This window comes from Equus przewalskii, unplaced genomic scaffold, assembly GCF_037783145.1.
Source record: "Equus przewalskii isolate Varuska unplaced genomic scaffold, EquPr2 ChrUn-3, whole genome shotgun sequence".
Classification (NCBI taxonomy): Eukaryota; Metazoa; Chordata; class Mammalia; order Perissodactyla; family Equidae; genus Equus; species Equus przewalskii.
The window spans coordinates 874,634-895,039 of NW_027228751.1; the positions used below are offsets into that span (position 1 = coordinate 874,634).

Genomic DNA, 20,406 nt, shown 5'->3' on the forward strand with positions numbered 1-20,406 from the left:
CAATAGAGAATAACAGGCGGTCTCTGTGCTCAAGGTCATTACAAATAGGAAGCCCAAGTTCACACAGAGGTAAGGCTGGAAGTGGGGACAGGAACGTAGCTCATGCTCATAACCATTGCGCCAGACAAACTGGTGGGAGTTACATGCGATTCACAGTGGAATTGCAGAGGTTAAAACAGATTTGGTTGGAGGCTTAGGGACAGCTGGCTTCATGAGTGGCGGCTTTGATCTGAGTCTTGAACATGAGCATACTTGATCTGGGTAGAGAGTGAGGGAAAGCCTGGAATGGCCTTTGGGCCTGGGTTGACTCACCCCTGTCCTCTGCTCCCTTTCCCTTCTTCTGAGCCGCCCTGAGAGCTGGACCCCACTGGTGTATACTTGGCTATTCCCTGTAGTACCCCATGGAAGACAGCAGCACATAGTACACAGGGCACAGGATTTGGGGGCAGGCAGCATGGTGTCCAGCAATTGCTCTGCTGCTTATCAACTGTGTGATCTTGAGCTGGTTCCTTAGCTTCTCTGAGCTTCAGAAAAATGAAGGGAACAACGACCACCTGACCTGGTTGTTGTGAGTGTTGACTGGGCGAAGAAACATGTATCAAGCTGGGTCTGAGGCTGGGTTCTTGGTAAGGCCTCAGTCAGTGGGCCACCTCTGCATGCCTCACTCCTTTGTTTTGTCCAAACTTGATGAGCTGGTTATGTTGCCACACATTTCCTAAGGAGGCAGCTCTGTGTAAAGGAAAAAATGTGGACTTTGGGAGGCTGTGCTGCCGACCGGTTGGGTGACCTCGGTCACTTGTTTAACCTGTGCAGGCCTCAATTTTTCACTAAGAAGTAATATCAATGTTATAGGATTGTTGTGACAATGTTATAGGATTGTTGTGATAATTATGAGATGGATATAAAGATGGCCCATGGACATATTCCATTAATGTCAGTTCTTGTCATTGTGCCTGGTATTTTTTTCCATTTGATTCATATTAATCTTGACTTTCCCCCAAATTGTTTGCTGTTTGCTGAGGACAGATCTTAAATCTTGTATTTCTCGTATCCCTCCCTCCAGCACTTAGCTTAGGGGCATAGTTGGTGCTCATTAAATATGAGTTGGCCTGCTTTTGGGGTGGGCTTCCTCAGCATTTAGATGAATCCAATAGCTTTTCTAGACTTTTCTAGACTCTGTTCTACGTCATCCTGCTGGACTCAAGGACATGCCCTTAGGCTGGTTGAGAGGAAAAGGACCAACCTGTGAAATGGCCACCAAACATTTTATTTATTTTACTAATAGGTTTCAATATCCAAGACAGCACTGAGGGAGTAGGAAGGGGAGGGCGAGAGAGGAGGCAGGGGGCCTGAGAAAAATGTAACAGAGAGTGTTCTCTGACAACTAAATCAGCTGAGGGAACCCATCATGGCCTGAGTCAGCACTATGTGGAAAAATCGTCCTGCTGACTTCCACCCTCTGCCCGTGCTCGTCCTCAGCCTCATCCTCGCTCGACTTGCGGAGGGCATTCTGGTAGAGCACGGCACACACGCCTGTGAGCCAGGCGGCCACAGTGCCCGCGGAGAAGATGCAGAAGCCGATGAGCAGCAGAAAGATGTAGTCTTGGCGGTCCAGGTGTGTGATGCACATGTACCGGAGCGGGTTCCCCACCTGTGTGATGGGCCACCCTGCCAGCTCTGTGGGCTCCACGCACGTGGCATTTGCATCATCTATGAGGAAAAACATAGCAGGCAGAGTGCTGAAACAGCAGAACTCCTGGGGTCCTAAGGCCAAAGGGGACCTGGAGAGGCTGTCTGGACCTTCACTACTTGAAGTGTGGTCTGTGAGTCAGCAGCATTGGCATCACCTGTACCTCATAAGAAATGAAGAATCTCAGGTACTGCTACCAACCCTCTGAAGCCTAATCTGCATCTTACTAAGACCCCTGGGTGATCTGTGGGCACATTCACGTTTGAGAGGTCCTGAGCCTGGGCTGCTTCTTGCCATGGTCTTAGCTGCTTTCACGTCACCTCCTGACAATGGACTTTGCTTCTTAAGGATCCTCAAGGAATGAGAGACCACAACAGGAGCTGGGAGGCTGGAAGCTTAAGCAAAATCGCCATGGAGTGTGGACACTCCACAGACCTCCACAGATGTTCATCGTCTCCCTCTCTCCCCTCTTTTTGACCCCCACCTGTCCCCTTCAACTTGTCTCTTTCCCTTCTCCTGTGCCTGAGCCCAGCCAGAGACCACCCAAGGGCATCACACACCACTTGGCTCGACTCTCAGGAGGGACGAGTTTCCCTGAAAATGCCTACTATGTGTTCGCTGTGTGCCCCCACCTGCCACCCAGGAGAAATCGGGGGTTGGGGGGCTCAGGGGAAAGAGAGAACCAATAAGGGAAACAGTTCTGCTTCTAGTGGTGATGTTGGCCTCCCTGGCTGATCACACGATCTACAGAAGTCTTCCATCCTTTTTAGCAGCTGACTCAGCTGCCTGGCTACTTCTCTGAGCACCTTCCCATACTGAGCACCGTGGATTTTAGTATATAACAGAAAACAAAGTGGGCTCTGGAGCCAGACAGACCAGGCATCAAATCCAGACTCTGTCCTTTACTAAGGTTGTAAAGTTTTGTAGGATACCCGATTCTTTCTCTGAATCCCATTTCCTCATCTTACAAGTGCCGAGAATGACACCTGTTCTCAGAGTAGTGGAGAGGATGTCATTGCCGCGGGTGAGAAGGCAGGCTGCTGTACCTGGTGCACAGTAGTTCCACAGAATACTCTTGCTCTGTCCTCAGCCCTGCCTGTATCCAGCTCTGTATACTCCGCCATGCTGGTGCTGAGGTGCCTTGTGAGGCGTCCAGGTGAATATATACAGCAGGCATTAGATAAATGAGCTTAAACTCAGGGTTGAGACCAGGGCTTGAGACAACCACCATCAAAATCATAAAAGCAACTAATATTTACTAACCTCTTACTACACACTGAGTGATTTGCAAATGTTATCTTGTTTAATTCTTATAACAGCCTTGGAGTACATCATAGTGTCATCCTTGTTTTACACATAAGGAAACTGAGGCTCCGATAGGTTTAACAATTTGAAGATTTGAGATAACCTGCACGATCTAGGCAGGAGACAGAAGACAGAATACCGGACTGAGCTATCTGAGCTTGTTTGGCAGAAGTGGGAGACACGAACAGAAGCTAGAGTGGACAGAAGCTTCCTCTAAGCTTTAGGGTAGAAACTCCAGACTAGGTGGACCACGGAAGTTAGGGAAATTGGGCTTAGACTGGAGCTAGAATTAGGAGAATTAGAGAAAGGGATACAGAAGGGAGCTGACGGGGGTGGAGGCAGTTGGGTTTGGGCGGCTGGCAAGAGCTGACCAGACCAAGTGCTCTCTGAGTCTGCTCCAAGCTGGACATATTCCCTGTACCTTGCTTCTGTGTCAGGACCCCTCCGGTGAAGTCGTTTGTTCCTTTCAGGAAGATGGTGTGAAAGATGATGCTGTTAGGACTCACTCTTGGAGGAGGCGGTAGACAGAGGAGGGAAAGCCAGCACAGGGCCTGTCACATCTGCCATTTGCGATGATTACAGAGGAAAGGAGGGGAGGAAGCCCCTCTCTAGAATGACTCTGGGACGGTGGCCCTCAGGGTGACCCTGTCCCTTGGGATTGCTCTCAAGTACAGGCAAAGGCGTTGGGGCCTTGGGCCTCCATTTCAGTTTGCTGTCAAGGGGCAGGAACGTAATTACACCTCTAGACCTCTCTGCAGTCACCTGGTTTGAGGCCCAGGAGGTCCCAGAATGGGACTGGTGAGGAGCAGGGGAGGCTCCTGGAAACTCAGGAATTCTATGGGAAGAGCTCAGGTCACCTGCCCAAACTATCAGAGACATGGCATGGGAATATACAAAGAAAGGTGTATTTGAGAAAGGAAACTGTGGGATTCTGAGGATCTGAGGTGTGTCTAGGAGGGTTTATCTCATTCTATTTTTAAAAAATTGGGCTCTCAAATTGGGGCTTGGGTGGCAGAGATGAGACTAAACATTAAACGCACATTTCCCCATCGCGGAGCATTACCTTGAAAGGAGCAATTAGGCAGTGATTTTAATGCATTGTTAGGCTGCTCTTAAGTGAGGGATGTGGGTGGTTCTGGGGGGAGGGTTTCTCTACCGCCCCATTCTCTCTCCCCCTCCCCATTCCCTGATACTGCCAAGGTGCGGGCTCTCTGTGTCTCCACCATTTCCTCATTTCCCAGCTCCAGGCCATTTCACACCCTCCTGCCAGGTTTCCCTTATGCAAGCACAGCTCATCCCAGGCACGCTGTGGCTCAAAACCCTCTTCTGACTCCCCTCTGGACCTCCGAATAACATCCAGACCACCTGGCCTGGCGTTCAGAGCCCTTGACACTGCTCTTTTTGCATCAAATGCCTCTTCCTTCAATTTTTGCGTGATCAAGTCCTTCCTATCTTTCAAGGTCTAGCGTAAACGCATCTACTCTTAAGAGCCCTTCCTCAATCCTCATCCTCATAGCTCAGAGGACAAGTGATTGTTGCCACTCCTGAACTCGTCTACAGCATTTCCTCGTATCACTCTTACTGAATCTGTCACTTTCTACCTTGTTTGGTGGTTATCGATCAGAAAAGGGGTGCGTTTTTTCTCCACGATGAAACAGACTTTTCGCTCTTGAATGTGTAATCCATGTCTGATCATTACTGTTCTTGTTAATAAGAGCTATCATTCATTAAAAGAACTACTTAAGTTTTAAATGTTTGGGGATTTCCTAGTAATATTTTTATTATTGAATTCTAGTTTAATGCTACTGTGGAGACCTACTCTCCATGATTTCAATCCTTTGAAATTTATTGAGAATTTGCTTTATGGCTGAGCAAAAAGTCAATTTTAATACATTTTGCATGTGCACTGAAAAAAATGTGTATTCGATCCTCGTTGGGTACATTGTTCAATGTATGTCACATAGGTTGTGGTTTTATGAAGATATATATCTTTATTGAGTTTCTATCTTTATTGGCTTTTTATCTTTTTTGACTTTTTATTGACTTTGACTTTTAAAAAACTGTTGTCTCTTAGTCACGATTAGTCCCTTAGTTGTCCGTCAGTTACGGTGAGCAGTAGATTAAAGTCACCAGTTCTGATTGTGCATTTGTCTATTTTTCCATATAGTTCTGTCAAGTTTTGCTTTACATATTTGAAACTATGTTACTAGAGGCATACAAAGTTATAACTGTTACATCTTTCTGGTAGATTCCCCTTTCCTCATTGATCAACGCTTCTCTTTATCTCCAGTAAGGCTTCTTGCCTTGAAGTCTACTTTGACATTCGAATGGCTGTATCAAATTTCTTCTGTTAGTGTTTGCATTATGTATCTTTTCCCATCCTTTTACTTTTAATCTTTCTATCTTCCTGTAATTAAGGCATATTTTTCTAAGCAGCATGTGGCTGGGGTTTTTTTTTCATCCAATCTAGCAAACTTTGTATTTTAATCAGTCCATTAGCATTTAATGTTAGACTGATATATTTGGATTAACTATTTGTTTTCCATTTGTCCCACTTATTTTATGTCCCTTTCTTTCTACTTTCTTGCCCTCTATTTATTATTTCATTCCTTTTTTTTCAGTCTGTTAGTCATACATTTTTTTCCTAGTCTGGTATGATGACTTTAGAGATTACAGACCCATCTAGTGATCCTGGAGTGCCTGAAATGTGCTAGGCACCATATAAGGTGCTTTACAAAATTAAACTCTACTCTTGACCACCCCACCAGATAGTTTTAATTATTCCCATGCTACAGAATGAATAAATTGTTCATCAGTTATTCCTTCTCTGGCTTTCTTGATCTCCTTGCCACTGACAAAAGGCTACCAGGTACTGTTGTGTATGCTGTACACTGCACAACTCCACGGCCTTCGTTCACATTACCCAGCGGTGACTAGCCCTTATGTTATCCCTCCATCCGCCCCACTCTGTGGGCCCAGGGCATTTGCTCCAGTTAAATCTCCCAGGTACGATTACAGGTGTCATTAATGTTTAAATTCTTCCTGCAAATATTTCCTATGGAAACATAAACTACCCCCTTGTTTATTTCCACACATGGCATGTTGCTCACAGGCAGAAAACCCAACGGTTATAAGAGAAACTGTCCCTTTTCTTGGCCTGCAGAAGGGAGCACAGTTCTGCCTTGCAGTCTGCTGCAGGTTCCCAGGATTTGGCACCCCAGAGGAGCCAAGCGCAGGCTGCCCTGGGCCCCCCGCACCAGCGTGCTTGCTCAGGAACTGTCTGGGCTGAGCGGAGGGTCAAGCCTCCAGGTGGTGGCAACAGAAAGTGAGTGGACGGAATTTGGAGCCTCTTCTCTCTGTTAAACTGCAGTTACCCCTGAGAGCACAGCACCGGCTTCTATCAGCTTAAGCACTTTGTCCTGAAACTTCCACCTTGCACCCAGAGAAAGGTCAATTCCCCCGTTTCTCCTCATTCGGCTCCAGCTTGCCTGGGCATCATTAGTACATGTGCTGCCAAAGCGAGCACTGCCTGGACATCATTAGATGTACAGGACTTTGTCTTCTTTCTTATTTTTCCCTCCAGCTAAGTTATGTATTTGTCAAGGAGGTGGATTTCCCACCTATTCATTTGTCTGCCTCCACTCACTAGATTATGAACTCCAGGAAGACATGGATTTGTTTTTCTGTTTTGTTCACTGTTGCATCCCCAACACCTAGAACAGTGCTTAACACGTTCTAGAGCTCAAAGTATGTTTGTTGAATAAATTAAGTGTTGTTTGTTATTAACATCCCTAGGGGTCAACATCATTGGCATCATGCTCAGCTAGAGGAAAGGGAATGTGGGGAGACAGGAGACCATGGCTGGGTTGGCTAACCTCTTGCCGCCTTCGACGACTCTGTACTAGGCGGACACTAGTCCCTGCTTACCTCGTGAGAGTTTGGGGAGGATTCAGTGAGCTAAGGGGTGTGAAGTCCTGGAGGAGGCAGGAACAGATGGTCTCCAGGACTAAATGGAGGGGTTGGCCTGGAGCTGGGAAGGGTCACCTCTTCTGTCCTCTGAGACTGCAGAGAAGGAAATGACAGTAAGTGCGGACGGGGACGAGTGTGAGGAGGCAAGTGCTGCAGGCACGATGGTGAAAGGTTGTTATTATTGTTCCCCAATTACTGTTTGAGAACTGTTTGAAAGCAGAGACCCTATTTGACCACCTTTGTATCCCTAGTGCCTGGCATACAGTAGATGCTCAATAAATGTCTGTTGCATGCATATGGGAGAGAATGGGTGGATTAGTGATCTGATCTCATACAGCAGTGCTTAAACTCTTGTGCCTTTGGCCTTGCTGTGTAGGACAGCTTCCCCGATTGCAATTGGAAAGGATCACTATTATACTCGGCCATACTGTGGATGGCCCAGAAGAGATGACTCCCCAGAGGGAACCTAGATTGGGTCGCATAGCAGCCCAACAGCACCAAAGCCAACTGGCCAGCAAGGCCCCCTCTCAGACCCTCAGGCATTGTCCTCTGAGCATTTCTAGCCCTGGCATTGGCGTCTACCTCTGCCTACCTAGAGCGTGTCTTTCTCATTGCTCAGCTGTCTTCCCACGATAGCATAAGCCAGCGTTCAGTAAACTATAGCCCAGGGGCCAAATCGAGCCTGCTGTGTGTTTTTCTGCCTATTTTTGTAAATAAAGTTTTATCAGAACACAGCCATGCCCATTGATTTACGTATTTTCTATGGCTGCTTTCACACTACAAATAACAGAGTTGAGTAGTTGCAACAGAAACCCACAAAGCCTAAAACATTTACTATCTGGCCTTTTATAGGAAGCATGTGCTGACTCCTAGTCTAAACCAACGCTGGCATCTTGAAACCTTAAAGATCGGGATGATTTGGGTTTGGGCAGTACAGTTCCTATCTGATACAGTTTTTTTCCTTGCATAAAGAGTCTATATTTTTGTAAAGGTTAAACGCGATTCATAGACTCTTGGAACATTGTAGAAAAGACCTTGAAATTCAGCAAGTTCAACCGGATTATTCCTGTGCTTTAAAGGTGCTTTAGGCTACAGACTGGTATTTTGCATAAGTGGTTGTATATGGGCATGATTTGGAGGTAGAAAGACCCCTTTTCCTTGTAATACTTTCTCATGTGCTTGTCAGTACCCAGAATTCCGTCAGCAGGAGATAAAACTTTTCATTCCACCAACAAGATAAGGCTTAAAGTGTAAAGTCTTTGGAAAAAGAAGACAATGACTTGAGCCCTACCCACCTTTCTTGAGTAGGTTTTGATGAGGGAGGGGATCCAGCTGCATGGCAGTGCTGGGGGAGGTACCATGGGGTTCTCGGAAACTAAAGGCAAATGCTAGTTTGCTCTCAGTTTGGCCAAGAGCTGAACCTACTTAATAACTACCCATCTGCTCAGAAAAATCCAGATAGTGGACAGTTGTCCTCATGGATAACGGGCAATTTAGAAAAGCTCAGTAGCAGAAGGGCACCACCGTTTACCAATCGCCCAGGCAGAATCTTGGGAGTCCTTGCTTCCTCTCTCACATCCCATATTCAAGCCGTGAGCCAATCCTGTTAGTGGTGCCTTCAAAATATATCCTGATTCTTACCTTTTCTCATCATCTGGACCATTACCCTGGGCTAAGCCACCGTCTTCTCCTCCTGAACTGTGATAGCCTCCTCACTCATGCCCCTGCCTTCCCCACAGTCTCTCTCTATCTAGCAGTGGGAGCCATCTGTAAATCATAGATCCTGTCACTGCTCAAAATCCTTTCTTGAGTCACACACAAAATAAAATCAAAAGCTTCTCTGTGGCCTCCAGGTCCTATATGATCTGGCCTCTAATTTACCATTTCACTTCTTACCTTTCTCTCCTTCCTTCACTCTGCTGCAGCCATACTCATCTTCTATTCTATCGAGCTCATTCTACCCCAGGGCCTTTGCATTTGCTCTTCCCTCTGTCTAGAAAGACCCCTCCACCCTGCCTCATATTTCCATGGCTTGTCCCCTCACTTTATTCAGTTCTCTGCTCAAATGTCACCTCCTTAGGACCGTCCAACCTAAAGTATCTGCCTTGTCCTCAGTCCCAGGCACACTCTTTCCCTCGCCTTACCTTGTGTTCCTCTATTGCACTTATCATTACTTGACATTATGTCATGTATTTGTTTATTTATTCCCCTTCAACTGGAATGTAAGTTCCATGAGAGCATGTCTGTTTCTGTTCATAGCTGTATGCCTAGTGGCTGGCCCAGGCCCTGGCACCCAGTAGGTGCTCAGTAACTATTGGTGCAGTAAGTGCCCTCAGGTGCCAGGCTGGGCTCCCCACCCATGTGTGAATGTCCAATAGGGTTAATGAGGCGTGGGCTCACCTCGACCAAATGCTGTGGCCAAAGTCCCATAGCTGTTAGAAGAAACTGTATTTAAAATTACAAGAGTCTGTTCAACATGACTTTTTAGTCTTAACTATGTTTTAATTGGGTGTATCAGATGTCTTAGTTGTTCCTTTATTTGGGTTGAAGGGGAGACCAAATCCACCACTGTTCTGATCAAAAAAGATAGCATTGTATATGGGTCAAGCATGGGGTAGGTGTTTTTATACAATGTTATCATTTTGAAAGTTTTATAACACCCTCCCCCACCCCAATAGTGCTAGGGGCCCCCGAATTGGACTCCCTGTGGATGATGCACCCCAGCAGAAGGGCAGCATCACAGCACCATTTACCCTGTCAACCCACACTGCTCTCCCCCTTCTCTGCATCCCATGTGACACCCGGAGTCACCCACAGGCAACCGGGCTCTTCACTTTCTTTAAGAATTGTAACAACAACGACGATAGCTAACGTTAGTTGAGCACTTACTATGTGCCCCTCTAAAATCTTCATGTGAGTTATTTCGTTTAACTTCCACAACAACTCAAAGAAATAGGTACTAATTTGTCTCCATTTTACAGATGAGAAACCTGGGTCTCATGGAGACCATTGCTCAAGGTCATGCACTTGTTAAGTGACAGAGGCAGGATTAAAAACCAGGTAGTCTGAATCCAGAGCCCATCTTAGTTTTGCCTGTTCAACTAGAGTGTGATCATCTCAAGAACAAAGGGATATTTTCCAATCACCTAATTTGGTTGGTGTTACCAGAAGCATCATAGAAAACATCATGTGAAACTGTGTATTTTTCTAGATATAAAGTCATTCTTTGTCTTTTATCTCACTGATAAAATTGTGGTGGGTCCCTCAATTCCACATGCTCACACTCACGCCTGCGTGCTTACCCTCACTTCCTTCTTGGAGTTCCTGAGGAGGTGTCTTTCCCCATTCAGGCTTACCCCTCCATTAGGTTCTGGAGACCATCCACTCCTGCCTCCTCGGGGGTTTCACCCCATCAGTTACCCCTCACCCCCACCCCATGTCTTTGCCCTGCCTTGACTCCTTCCCATCAGCAGATAACCACATACTTGGATCTCTTTTCTCCTAAAAAAGTACTCCCTTTACGTGTTTCCCCTCAGCTATCATCCCACCTCCTTTAATCCACAGCCACCCTTCCTAGAAGACTTTACACTGTTTTCTCTGCTCTTTCTCTTCCTTGTCATTCAGTTGGTTACCCATCGTTGTCTGGTGTCCACTCCCACCATGCCCTTGGAACTGTCCAAGACATCAGGGACCTCTTGGTAGCTAAATCTGATGGATACTTTTCCATCCTTATCTGACCTGCTTCCATTCTTTGGAACACTTTCTTCCCTTGGCTTCCATGAATCTACTATGAATCTACCCTTCTCTAATTTCCTTTCTCCTCTCTGGCTGCTCCTGCCCAGATTACTTCATAGGTTGCTCTTCTTATTTGATCCTTCAATATGGTGGCACTCTCCAAAGCTTCTGTCCTTGCCCTATTACTCTCTCAGTCTAAACTTTTTCCCTGGTTGATCTTATCCTTTGTTTGGTTTCAATGGTCACCAGTGAGCTGATGATTCCCAAATATATATTTTATTCTGTGTTCTCTATTCTGAATTTCTGGTCAGAACATCCAAATGCATACTGGCTCGCAGGGACCTCCCACTCACCACGCTCAAGAGGGGACTTGGCTTCTCCCCTAACCTCCTCACTGCCTCTCCCCCAAGAGCATCTATCTCAGTGAAGCCCCCACAGTTGTCCAAGCCAAAGCTTTGGGAGTTACCCTTGATTTTTTTCTTTTCCTTTATTTTTCACATCTCGTTTATTCATTCTTTAACTCAATAAATATTTATTGAGCATTTTCTCTGTGTCAGGACTTGAGCTAGTTTCTGAAAATTCAGATATGCTCTTTGTTCTCATAGACCTTCCTGTCTATCGGAGAAGACAGAGGTTAAATTAATACAAATCTATTAATTAATTAGAATTCTGCCAAAAGTGACAAAGGGAGTACAGAGAACTGAGAGAGGGCGTAGCTCAGTCTCAAGTCCTGTTGCTTCTACCTTCTAAAGGATTCCTTCTGACCTGTCTATGCCTCTTCATCCCCACTGCTGCTATAGGCCACCATGCTCTCTTGCCTGGATGCCTACAGGAGCCTCCTAGCCCTGCATCCAGGCTTGCCTGCCTCCCAAAGCTTCTCAGGATACATTGCATGTTCCCCAGAAAATCATTCAAATGCCTTTCATGGCTGGATCCCTCTTTCTCTTTCTAGCTGCTTCCACGCTTTGCTGGATTACCTCCAGGTTGGGCACTTCTTCACCTCTAGGGACAAGGAAACTGGGGTTGGCTTCTTTGGCTAGCCTTGCACCCACCACTGCCTTCCAGAGGCCTGAGTGGTGTTGGGTGACCAGAGGGGTCATAGATAGAGGCCCGGCATTTCTGAGCTTAAAGGAATTTTAGATCACCTACTTTCAGGGATCCCAACTGGGTTGAGTTAGGGAGTGTGTGAGAATTGCCCAGGATCCTTTCTGAACTGCACAGCCTTGCCACCCCCAACCCTTCTCGGATTTTCTAGATGGTTTAGGGATCACTGACCCTGTTGCACCCCTCTCTGCCCCCTCATTGGCCTCATGAGTCTGTTCCGTTGGCTTGCAGCAGGAGAGAGCCATAAGGCCAGGGGGTTTGTGATGAGGTAGGAGAGACCTGGTAGCAGAGCAGTTGACAGCCTTGGAAATGTCTGCTGCCCAGCTGTCCCCCTTTTTGGCATCTGGTCTTTACTGCAATTTCCCTGATGGAGGAGATGGGTTAGCATTAGCAGCAGGAGAGTGTGAGGACCTGAATTCATTCTGGAAATCTAGCTTTTGGCACAGTCGTAGATGACTTTGTATTTGGTAGGTTGAAATAGGGCCATTATCGTATTACAGCAGCCTTGAATACAGGATGAAATAGCCTCAGAATGAAACTAAGATGTTCTTTGCTCAAAATGCCCTCAAAATGACTTGGACCTGAAACAGCACATGACCTAACCCATCTGCTCCCTACAGCTGTCCCTGAGTGGCTTTGTCCCCCTGCCTCTGCAGCACTCCTGCCCAGACTCCTCCTTGATTTGTGGGCCCTACCATCGGGCTCAAGCAAGACTTCCTAAGGATTCAGCCCCTCTGTCCTGAAACTACCCCCACTTTTACCCCTGGTGGCCTGTCACTTTCTGAATTCTCACTGTTTCTGGTTGTTCCCTGTCAAATTGCAAATACCCTTTGAGGGAGACATATTAAAACATTATTAGTCACTAACGTCTCAGTGCAAATCAATTTATTAGGCAGTTGGAGCAGCCACTGTAGATCTAGAACACAGGCCATTGTCGTAGGGTTCTCAAAATGGGGCCTAAGGAGTACCTGCGCCAACAGCTCACTGAATCAGAATCTCTGGATGCGGGGCCCAGCATTCTTGTGCTCATCAGAGTTTGAGGACCACTGGTTCAGCAGGCCAGGCCTAGGAGGAAAGTCCAGGGCACTGAGTCCTTTGGGGATGGAGGCATTGTTCAAGTGAAGTAGAGGGTGCTTAAGACAGGAAGTGGGAGAAGGCAGGAGTTAGAGGCTGCCTGCTTCTTGATTGCACTTCCTAATAACGTGATCGTAGCCCTCATCCCTAGGAACACTTCCACCTTGCACTTACTCATCATGCACTTTCCCATCTGGGACCCTGTTTGCTGACCCTCTTTACTTTCCTCTTACTTGGTCTAAGTGCATCTTATCTTTCTATTTAGGTCTTCAGATGGCCTTAGAGAGTATTTAATCCTATTCCCTTATTTGAAAGACAAGTGAGACTCAGAGAGGGGAAATGACTTGCCCCAAATCACACAGTGGCATTGCTTGGACCAGGATGGGACTTCCTGGCTTTTAATTCTATTTACTCTCTCTTGTATCTTTAGATTGTCTTATTAAAGACAGGAATTACGACTTCATTCTCTGTGATAAAAGCACCCTAACCTTATAATACAATGTTGGGCACATAAGGAACATCAATGTTTCAGAGCTGAACGGACTGTGATCTGCCCGATAGTAAGGAGATATCATGGCATTGGGGGAAAACGTTGAACTGGGATCTCAGGAGATCTCCAGGCTGGGCTTAGCTCCACAGCCACCTACCTGTGAGGAGGCTGGATTCTAAAGTTCCAGCATAAGCATCCTATGTTAAAAGGCTGCCCTGACCAATATGGTAGCCACTGGCCATCTATGTGGCTATTTAAGTGAATTGAAATGAAATAAAATAAAAAATTCAGTTCCACGAGTGAAATTTCAAGAGCTCAATAGCCACATGTAACTAGTGGCTACTGTACTGGATAGCGAGGATACAGACCATTTCCATTGCTGCAGAAAATTTTGTTGTACAGTAGCGGACCAGACTTTGGGGGTGGACGGGAAGGGGATGTAGGAGGCCAGGTTCCTTATGTCCAGGAGCTTAGAGTTGCATGAGTTTTTGAAAGCTTCCTGAGAGGCATTGAACCCTGTCCTGCTGGGGAACTCCATCCTGGGAAGAGCTCAATTGTCACTCTCATCTTCAAATAGCATTAATGACTGGAAAATTACAGTTCCAGCCAGGAATTCGTCCTCCTATGTGCTGACCGGGGCCAAAAAGGAAAAGGAACCTGTGGGTCTGTTTTAACTCTCTGTTGATCAGGGCTTGCGAGAGCAACCTGGCAGCTGGCACATTACAACATACCTCCATTTCTGCTGTAATTTTTATGTTTGGAAAGCGAATATGTGAACTCTTTGAGGACTGATTAGTTTTCAGTGCATCTGGTGAGTATATCGTTAGAGGGTTTCTTTTGATGAGAAGACTTTTGGTAATGGCACCAAATCTCTTGCTGATATTGGAAAGTTTCAATATTACAATTCAGTGTGGCCTTATAATGAAATAAGATGAACGGAACATTTTGCCTCTTCTACAGCCCCTCCATGGGGGGTCACCTTAGCCATAATGTGACTTAGGGGAAGGATATATTATTGCCTTCATGTCTTTTGTTTTAATTCCTCTCCATTTTTTTCCTGGACCTTGGCTTCCTTCAAGGTTCTCCACTGTTGTAGAATTAATCTTGGCTAATTGGATTTCCCAAGAATTCACTCCTCCCTCTGATATGGGACACATATGCTGCAGATGACCCACAGTCATATGAATCTCCATACACAACCCCAGGCTTCTTGGCTAGTTACCTCTATGAGCACTGGTTTGGCACATATAGGTGCTCAATAAATATTTAAATGGATGAACAGATGACTGAGTGGTCGTATAGAAGTCTCTTATTTCATTGCCTTTCTTTTCAAGGGCTCTATATACTGGCATTCCACTGTCCTACTGACTTAATGCTGCTCCACAGGTAAAATTTCCCAACAGTAAGGTTCAGTGTCTCCCTGGGTCTAAAATGAAACCAATCTTTAAGTTGGATTCTGATTTATAAACAACCAAGTTACTCAGATTATTTCATAGAAACCCTTCCTATATCCTGAAATGTGATCACATGGAGAGAGATGTGCGGACTCCATTCTAGACCACGCCAAAGACCACCATTTTGATAGTAAATGTGGTATAATAGGTTGGCTTGAGGTTGAGAGTTCACCAAGAGTGTTTGTCAATAGCAAAGACATTTTCACCCAAAAGAGACCACAAATCATTGTATGAGAGTTTCACAAAATAAATATCTTCCATAATGCTGAGGTCTCGCTAAGGCAGAAGAGAAGTATCTAGTGAATTTTACTGTGTGTGTGTTCAACTTTATGTGTACATGTGTGTCTGTTCTTGTATGGGTGTGTGTCTCTACATTTATGTGTGTGTATGTGCTATATGCATGTAATATATGGGTGTGTATGTATGTGAGTAGATGTGTATATATATAAATATGGTATGTATGTGTAGGAATATCTTTGTATTTGTATATGTGTGTATATATGTGTGTTTGCATGTGTGTTTATGTGTATGTTTGTGATTGTATGTGTATGTGTGTATGGGAAGGGAGAACCAGCCTGAGTAAGGCACAAAGGAAAGCAAACACTGAGGTTAGAGTCATCCTTTTGGAGTTTGGGTGGATTGGGGTGAAACTGGATTTGCAAGGGGAATGCAAGCATATCATAACAAGTTTATGATGGTTAGGGCTTATTATCCAATGAAAATGATCTTGAGTGAGTTCCAAGCGTAGCCAGATAGGAAATAAAGCTGAAATTTAGATGCTGCGGCCATATGCTCATAACATGACTTATATTTATAATTAAACTGACTTACAGAATCATAATTATCATGTAATTTGAGGATTTGAGAGATAGTAGTCTATGGAAAAAGATCTGAGTTTGAAATCTCAGGAGGTTCAAATCATTTTCTTATAATTTACTAACTGCGATTTTGGGCAAGACAGTTTATTTTCTCGTCCAATGGACAGAGTTACAGATACCGAACCTAGCCTCTTCCACAGTCCTAGGGCCTAAAATTTAAGGGTTGATATGATACTCACAGAAAATGAGACAGCATGTGTGAGAAAACTTCAGCAGCTGCAAAGCTCTATATAAATATCAATTGTTCTATGTCTGGCCTTGGCTCACTGTTTTTAAGAGATAATAGTAGTGAACTGGAGCACTGAGATCATAGCTCTGCTTGAAGTGGACTAAGAGGGTTCTTCCGGGCCACCAAACAACAGAGAAAGATGAGCAGATTAGCTGTCGTAGGGGTGTGTGTTTGTGTGTGTTGGGGGGTCCCACTGGCCAGTGGATGAAAGCTTTGCCTAGACTCTTCATTCACAAGGAGCTTACAGACTTGATAAGATAGATAACCCCTTCTGATGTTTTTGAAAACGTGAGGTGAAACAGGTCTGGTTTATATTCCTATGCAATCCTGGATTGAATGGAGTCAAGGCATCCAAAGTAGTTAGCCTGAAAATTTTGAGAAGACACAACTCTGTAACCAGAAATTTGATTAAGGGAGATTTGATGGGAGATGAAGTGGTAGCTTTATAGTCTAAGGAAGAAGCCAAGCTACTTCACCCTTTTCAGCTAGGGTAGGAGGTCCTCCTGGCAACTCGGGGACTCTGCTCAAGGTAAATGTGTATGTATGGTGGGGAGGGGGCAAGAGAAGATGATGCTCTTCCACAGGCTTGTTACCTAAACATTGACAGGGTAGAACCCCATTTAGGAAGCACATTTAGTGCATGAGAATGATTAATATTGACCCTCTTTTAGAGTGCTTTCTAGAAATCACCACAGCACCAGTCATTGGGAAAAGTAGAAGACATTATCTCTGGCTCCTAGAGAGAGTGGTACAGAGAGGTAAGGTAATCGATCCAAGATAGCTGCTCCGGTATCCTTTAGGATTAATACTGTAGAGAAGATGGCCTGACAAAGTTCATGGCTTTTATTTATTCGAACTCCAGTTGAAGTACCTGGCAGCAGGACCAGGTGCCTAAGGCACAAAATTTAAGGAGACCCTCACTCTCAGTGCCTCCTTCAATTTTGCAATCTAGGAGCCTGGCTTGCCTCACCATAGTTCAGGCCCTGCCTGGGAGACATTTTAAGACACGCCCACTGGAAGGCCAGGAGGCCACATTTTTACTTGCTGTCATCACTCAGTTCCCCTAGTTCTCCTTAAACTCTGTCATTTTGGCCAGGAGTCTTTCCAGGATATTGCCACATGGGCGGGACTTCATCGTGGCAGCTTCAGCATGACTTTAGTGAAGTTGGTGTGTGAAAATATTTTCAAAAACAAACAGGGAAGGGAGAGAAGATCTGATTTTAATAGGATTTGATTTTCTATCCAAAGCCCACTTTTGCCAAATTACATCAGTGACTCCAGAATTTCTGTGAGGAGTTATTTCACATTTCTCTGAAACTCTGACATTCCTGGGTGAAAATGATATTGGTAGAGTAGGAGATTTGGAGGTTGACGATGGGACAGTAAGGTCACGGAAAAGGAGAGGGAATGAGGCACTGGAGTGCCCCAAGGGCCATGGCAGAGGGCAGGTGGGGACAGTGGATATACTGGCAGCAACTGGCTTGGAAATCTACCAGGTAAGACGAGAATCTGCCTGTTAAGATTGGAATCTCCCTGCTCAGTACAGTGGGCACTGTTGACCCATTCTCCACTGATTCATGCCATCTCTCCTTATGAGATTAGCATCTTGAAGACAAAGGAGCTATCAAAAACCTCCTCTCCTTCCCTCCCTCGTTGTCCAGGCAGCTCATGTGCCCCTCCTTCCATCTCTATTGAACTTCCTCTTTTATACATCACGCTCCTACTAGATTTTCTACTGCCTATGAATGATTGAATTTACTTTTAGATCCTGGAAAAATTCAGTCAGTGAATTAAACAGATTAAAATAGTTTACCAATGGAATACAGTGTCCCTCTATTACTTTGTTACTTTGCAATTATAGTACTTTATCATTTCCAAACATCATTTTATGTTGACATAACAACTCTCTATGTTTGGTAATATTATCGTCTCCACTTTATGGATGAGGAAACTGAGGCTCAGAGAAATTTGACATTCCCAAGGACAGCCAACCAGTAAGTGCTGAGTTTGGGACCAGAACTCAGCTCTCTGGATTCCTGTTCCAGAACTTTTCCTACGAAGCCTTATTGCCTCCCCAGTCAACCCAAGGACGGATCCTGCAGAGCAGTAAGAATGCTTTCAATCATCAGCTTAATCCCAGATTTTCTTTCCCCATCCTAACCATATTTTGACTTCATCTTTTCTGGAACCAATTCCTCCTACTCCATCACATCCTCGTCCCCACACCCAATGAAGCCCTCACCTGGGTGGTCCAGATCGGACACTATTAAGAAGATGGTGAAGTCCAAGAAAGAGCAGTTGCATTTCCAGGGGTTTCCACTCAGATACACGGTATGAAGTGTTAGGATGTTGTGGAAGGCAGCATGGTCCAAGGTCTGCAAGCCGGTATTTCTGAGGTCCAGGTACCTCAAAGAGCTGGTGTTGGCAAAGGTGTACTTATTAAGAGATAGCAGGTGAGGATTGTTGGAGATGTTCAGCTGTACCAGGTTGCTGAGCACGGAGAAACTGTATGGGGAGATCAAGGTTAGGTTGTTGTAGCTGAGATTAAGGTAGATGAGTTTGAAGACCCCGATGAAGGTATAATCCATCACCTCTTGAATCAGGTTATTTTGACAGTCCAAGTAAACAAGGTCACTGAGGAGTCCTAGAGTCATCGCTGGCAAAAAAGTGATGCAGTTATCATCCAGGAACAGCCTCCGGGTGTCCAGAGGTATGTCAGGGGGGTATTCGGTTAACTCTAATCCTGTGCAGATCACTTCTTGGGCTTGACACTCACAATTATTTGGACACTTTGACCCCGATACCAGTCCCATTCCAAAGGAAAAGAGTAACCACCCAGGCCCAGGGCTTGAAGCAAGGGACATAGTAAGAAGCCGTGACTACCCTCCTTCCACCTTCCTGCGGGCGCTGTCCCTCTGATCAGAAGGCTGCCGAGGGGCGGGGTGGGGCGGGGGACGGGCGCTGGAAAGAACTGTAACACTCTAGCTTTGTACAAAGCAATTTTCCATTACAGGAGAACTGAACAGAAGTTGAAACGCGAGGCCCAGTGCCGCGGCTTGGTGGCTCTGCCGATTGCTCACTCCAGACGGCTGCTGGACTCTTGCCGGCTTGGCGCCTCTGAAAGGTCTCACCCTTTCCCTGCCTTTGCAAGTGAAGGGGAGCCAGGGGAGAGCCACATGACAATGAGGTTGCTAGTTGACACCTTTGTGATGTCAGCAGCCTCAGGAGACTGCCTGGCTGAGGGAGGGAGAGTCCTGCCTCCCCTTCTGGGTGGTGTGGGGGTGTTTTGTATATCGCGGTAAGCTGGCTGTCCCTGCGGAGTCGGAGCCTGCGACATGGGGGAGGGGACCCATGGGTTCACCGTGTGTGTGTGTGTGCGCGTGTGTGCGTACCAGCTTTCCTTGGAGCTGTAGTAGAGGATTAGGTTAGACTGAACCCCTTAATCTACAAGCCACTGGGGGAACAGGGAAGTCTCCAGTCTACCTCCCTTCTTTACTGATGAGCAAAGTGACTTCTTTAAGGTCAGTTCCCAGAGTGGCTCTTTCCTTGGGTATTGAATTTGGATAGGTGCCATTGCTTTGGTGGTGTTGGGAGAAGGCGGCAAAAGGGGAAGCCCCCTTTGAAATGAGACAAGAGGCATTCCTCTGATAAGGTGGTACTCTTAAGATCATATTTCTAGTTTGCATACAACCCTGCGTGCATTTGGAATATATATGTGTATTGGTATTTTAAAAAACCTTTGAACAAGTATCAGCTGCTCCCCCTAAAACAAAACTCAAATGTATATTAAAAAAACCTGAGTGAAATGATAGGCACAATTTCTTACCATTTGTATTCTCCTAGGACTTCTAAAATAGTGAGTGCCTCGCTAGCGCGTCTAGTGTGAGTTCATATTCATTAACTACCTGACAGATGGTGGGAGGGAGGCTTTTTCGAGGGAGGGATGGTGAGTCTGGAAGCTTAAGAGTTAGGATGTATCATCCACTCCGTGGAGGAAGGCACACTGGGCAGAAACAAAGAAAAAGCATCTCAGGAATTAAAATTTATATTTTGGGGAAAATAGAATTTCATTCTTTAAAACATTCATATATAACTTAGCTGTGAATATTAATAAAGTGCTGAAGCCTATATTTAGCTTAGCACAGTGCCTGGCACCTGGTACGTAATAAATATTTATTGAATGAATGGTGCGTGAATGTCTCTGCTGGTTTGTTCCCTTTTCTTGCTTCTCTGCCAAGAGAGAAATTAATAAACTCAAGTGGATTTGTGGCTGGTAAGCTAATGCTTGATTTTGTTTACTTACTCAGCATTCCTAGGGCGACTGGCCGTGAATTAAGATGATGACTTAGGAGTGTTTACCAAATTGGAAGTGACCTTATTTAAGTAGAAATTTCGAACACTTGAAATAATAACCCAAATGATAATTGTACTAATTGACGCAGGATTTTATTGATAGGGGAGTCACCCTTTCCTTATAA

The 20,406-nt window shown here is 45.5% G+C and overlaps 1 protein-coding gene and 1 long non-coding RNA gene across 7 annotated transcripts in view; one reads left to right on the plus strand and one right to left on the minus strand.

Annotated features, from left to right (window-relative positions):
• Window positions 1-20,406, plus strand: part of LOC103547340 (uncharacterized) — a 65,381-nt gene that overhangs the window by 31,837 nt on the left and 13,138 nt on the right. For 3 of the 6 annotated variants that reach the window (XR_011536848.1, XR_011536850.1, XR_011536849.1), the window contains exons 3-4: window positions 18,532-18,638; window positions 18,942-19,052. This is a non-coding gene — a long non-coding RNA (uncharacterized lncRNA). Of the gene's footprint in view, window positions 1-18,531; window positions 18,639-18,941; window positions 19,053-19,128; window positions 19,227-20,406 lie in introns of those variants that run through there. The other 3 variants (XR_011536851.1, XR_011536853.1, XR_011536852.1) reach the window with 3 other exon arrangements.
• LRRC52 (leucine rich repeat containing 52) lies at window positions 1,247-19,139 on the minus strand. The gene is made up of 2 exons (XM_008514485.2): window positions 18,171-19,139; window positions 1,247-1,710 (listed from the first exon to the last, which is right to left on the minus strand). Exons 1-2 carry the CDS (start codon window positions 18,790-18,792, stop codon window positions 1,385-1,387), a joined length of 948 nt encoding a protein of 315 aa, XP_008512707.2. The 5' UTR covers window positions 18,793-19,139; the 3' UTR covers window positions 1,247-1,384.

Excerpts from the sequence above, each read along its gene's own strand:
- LRRC52 (XM_008514485.2), bottom strand. The coding sequence starts at position 18,792 with ATGTCCCTTGCTTCAAGCCCTGGGCCTGGGTGGTTACTCTTTTCCTTT. Across the intron at positions 1,711-18,170 it reads GTCCGATCTGGACCACCCAG|ATGATGCAAATGCCACGTGC; the intron begins GTGAGGGCTTCA and ends TTTTCCTCATAG.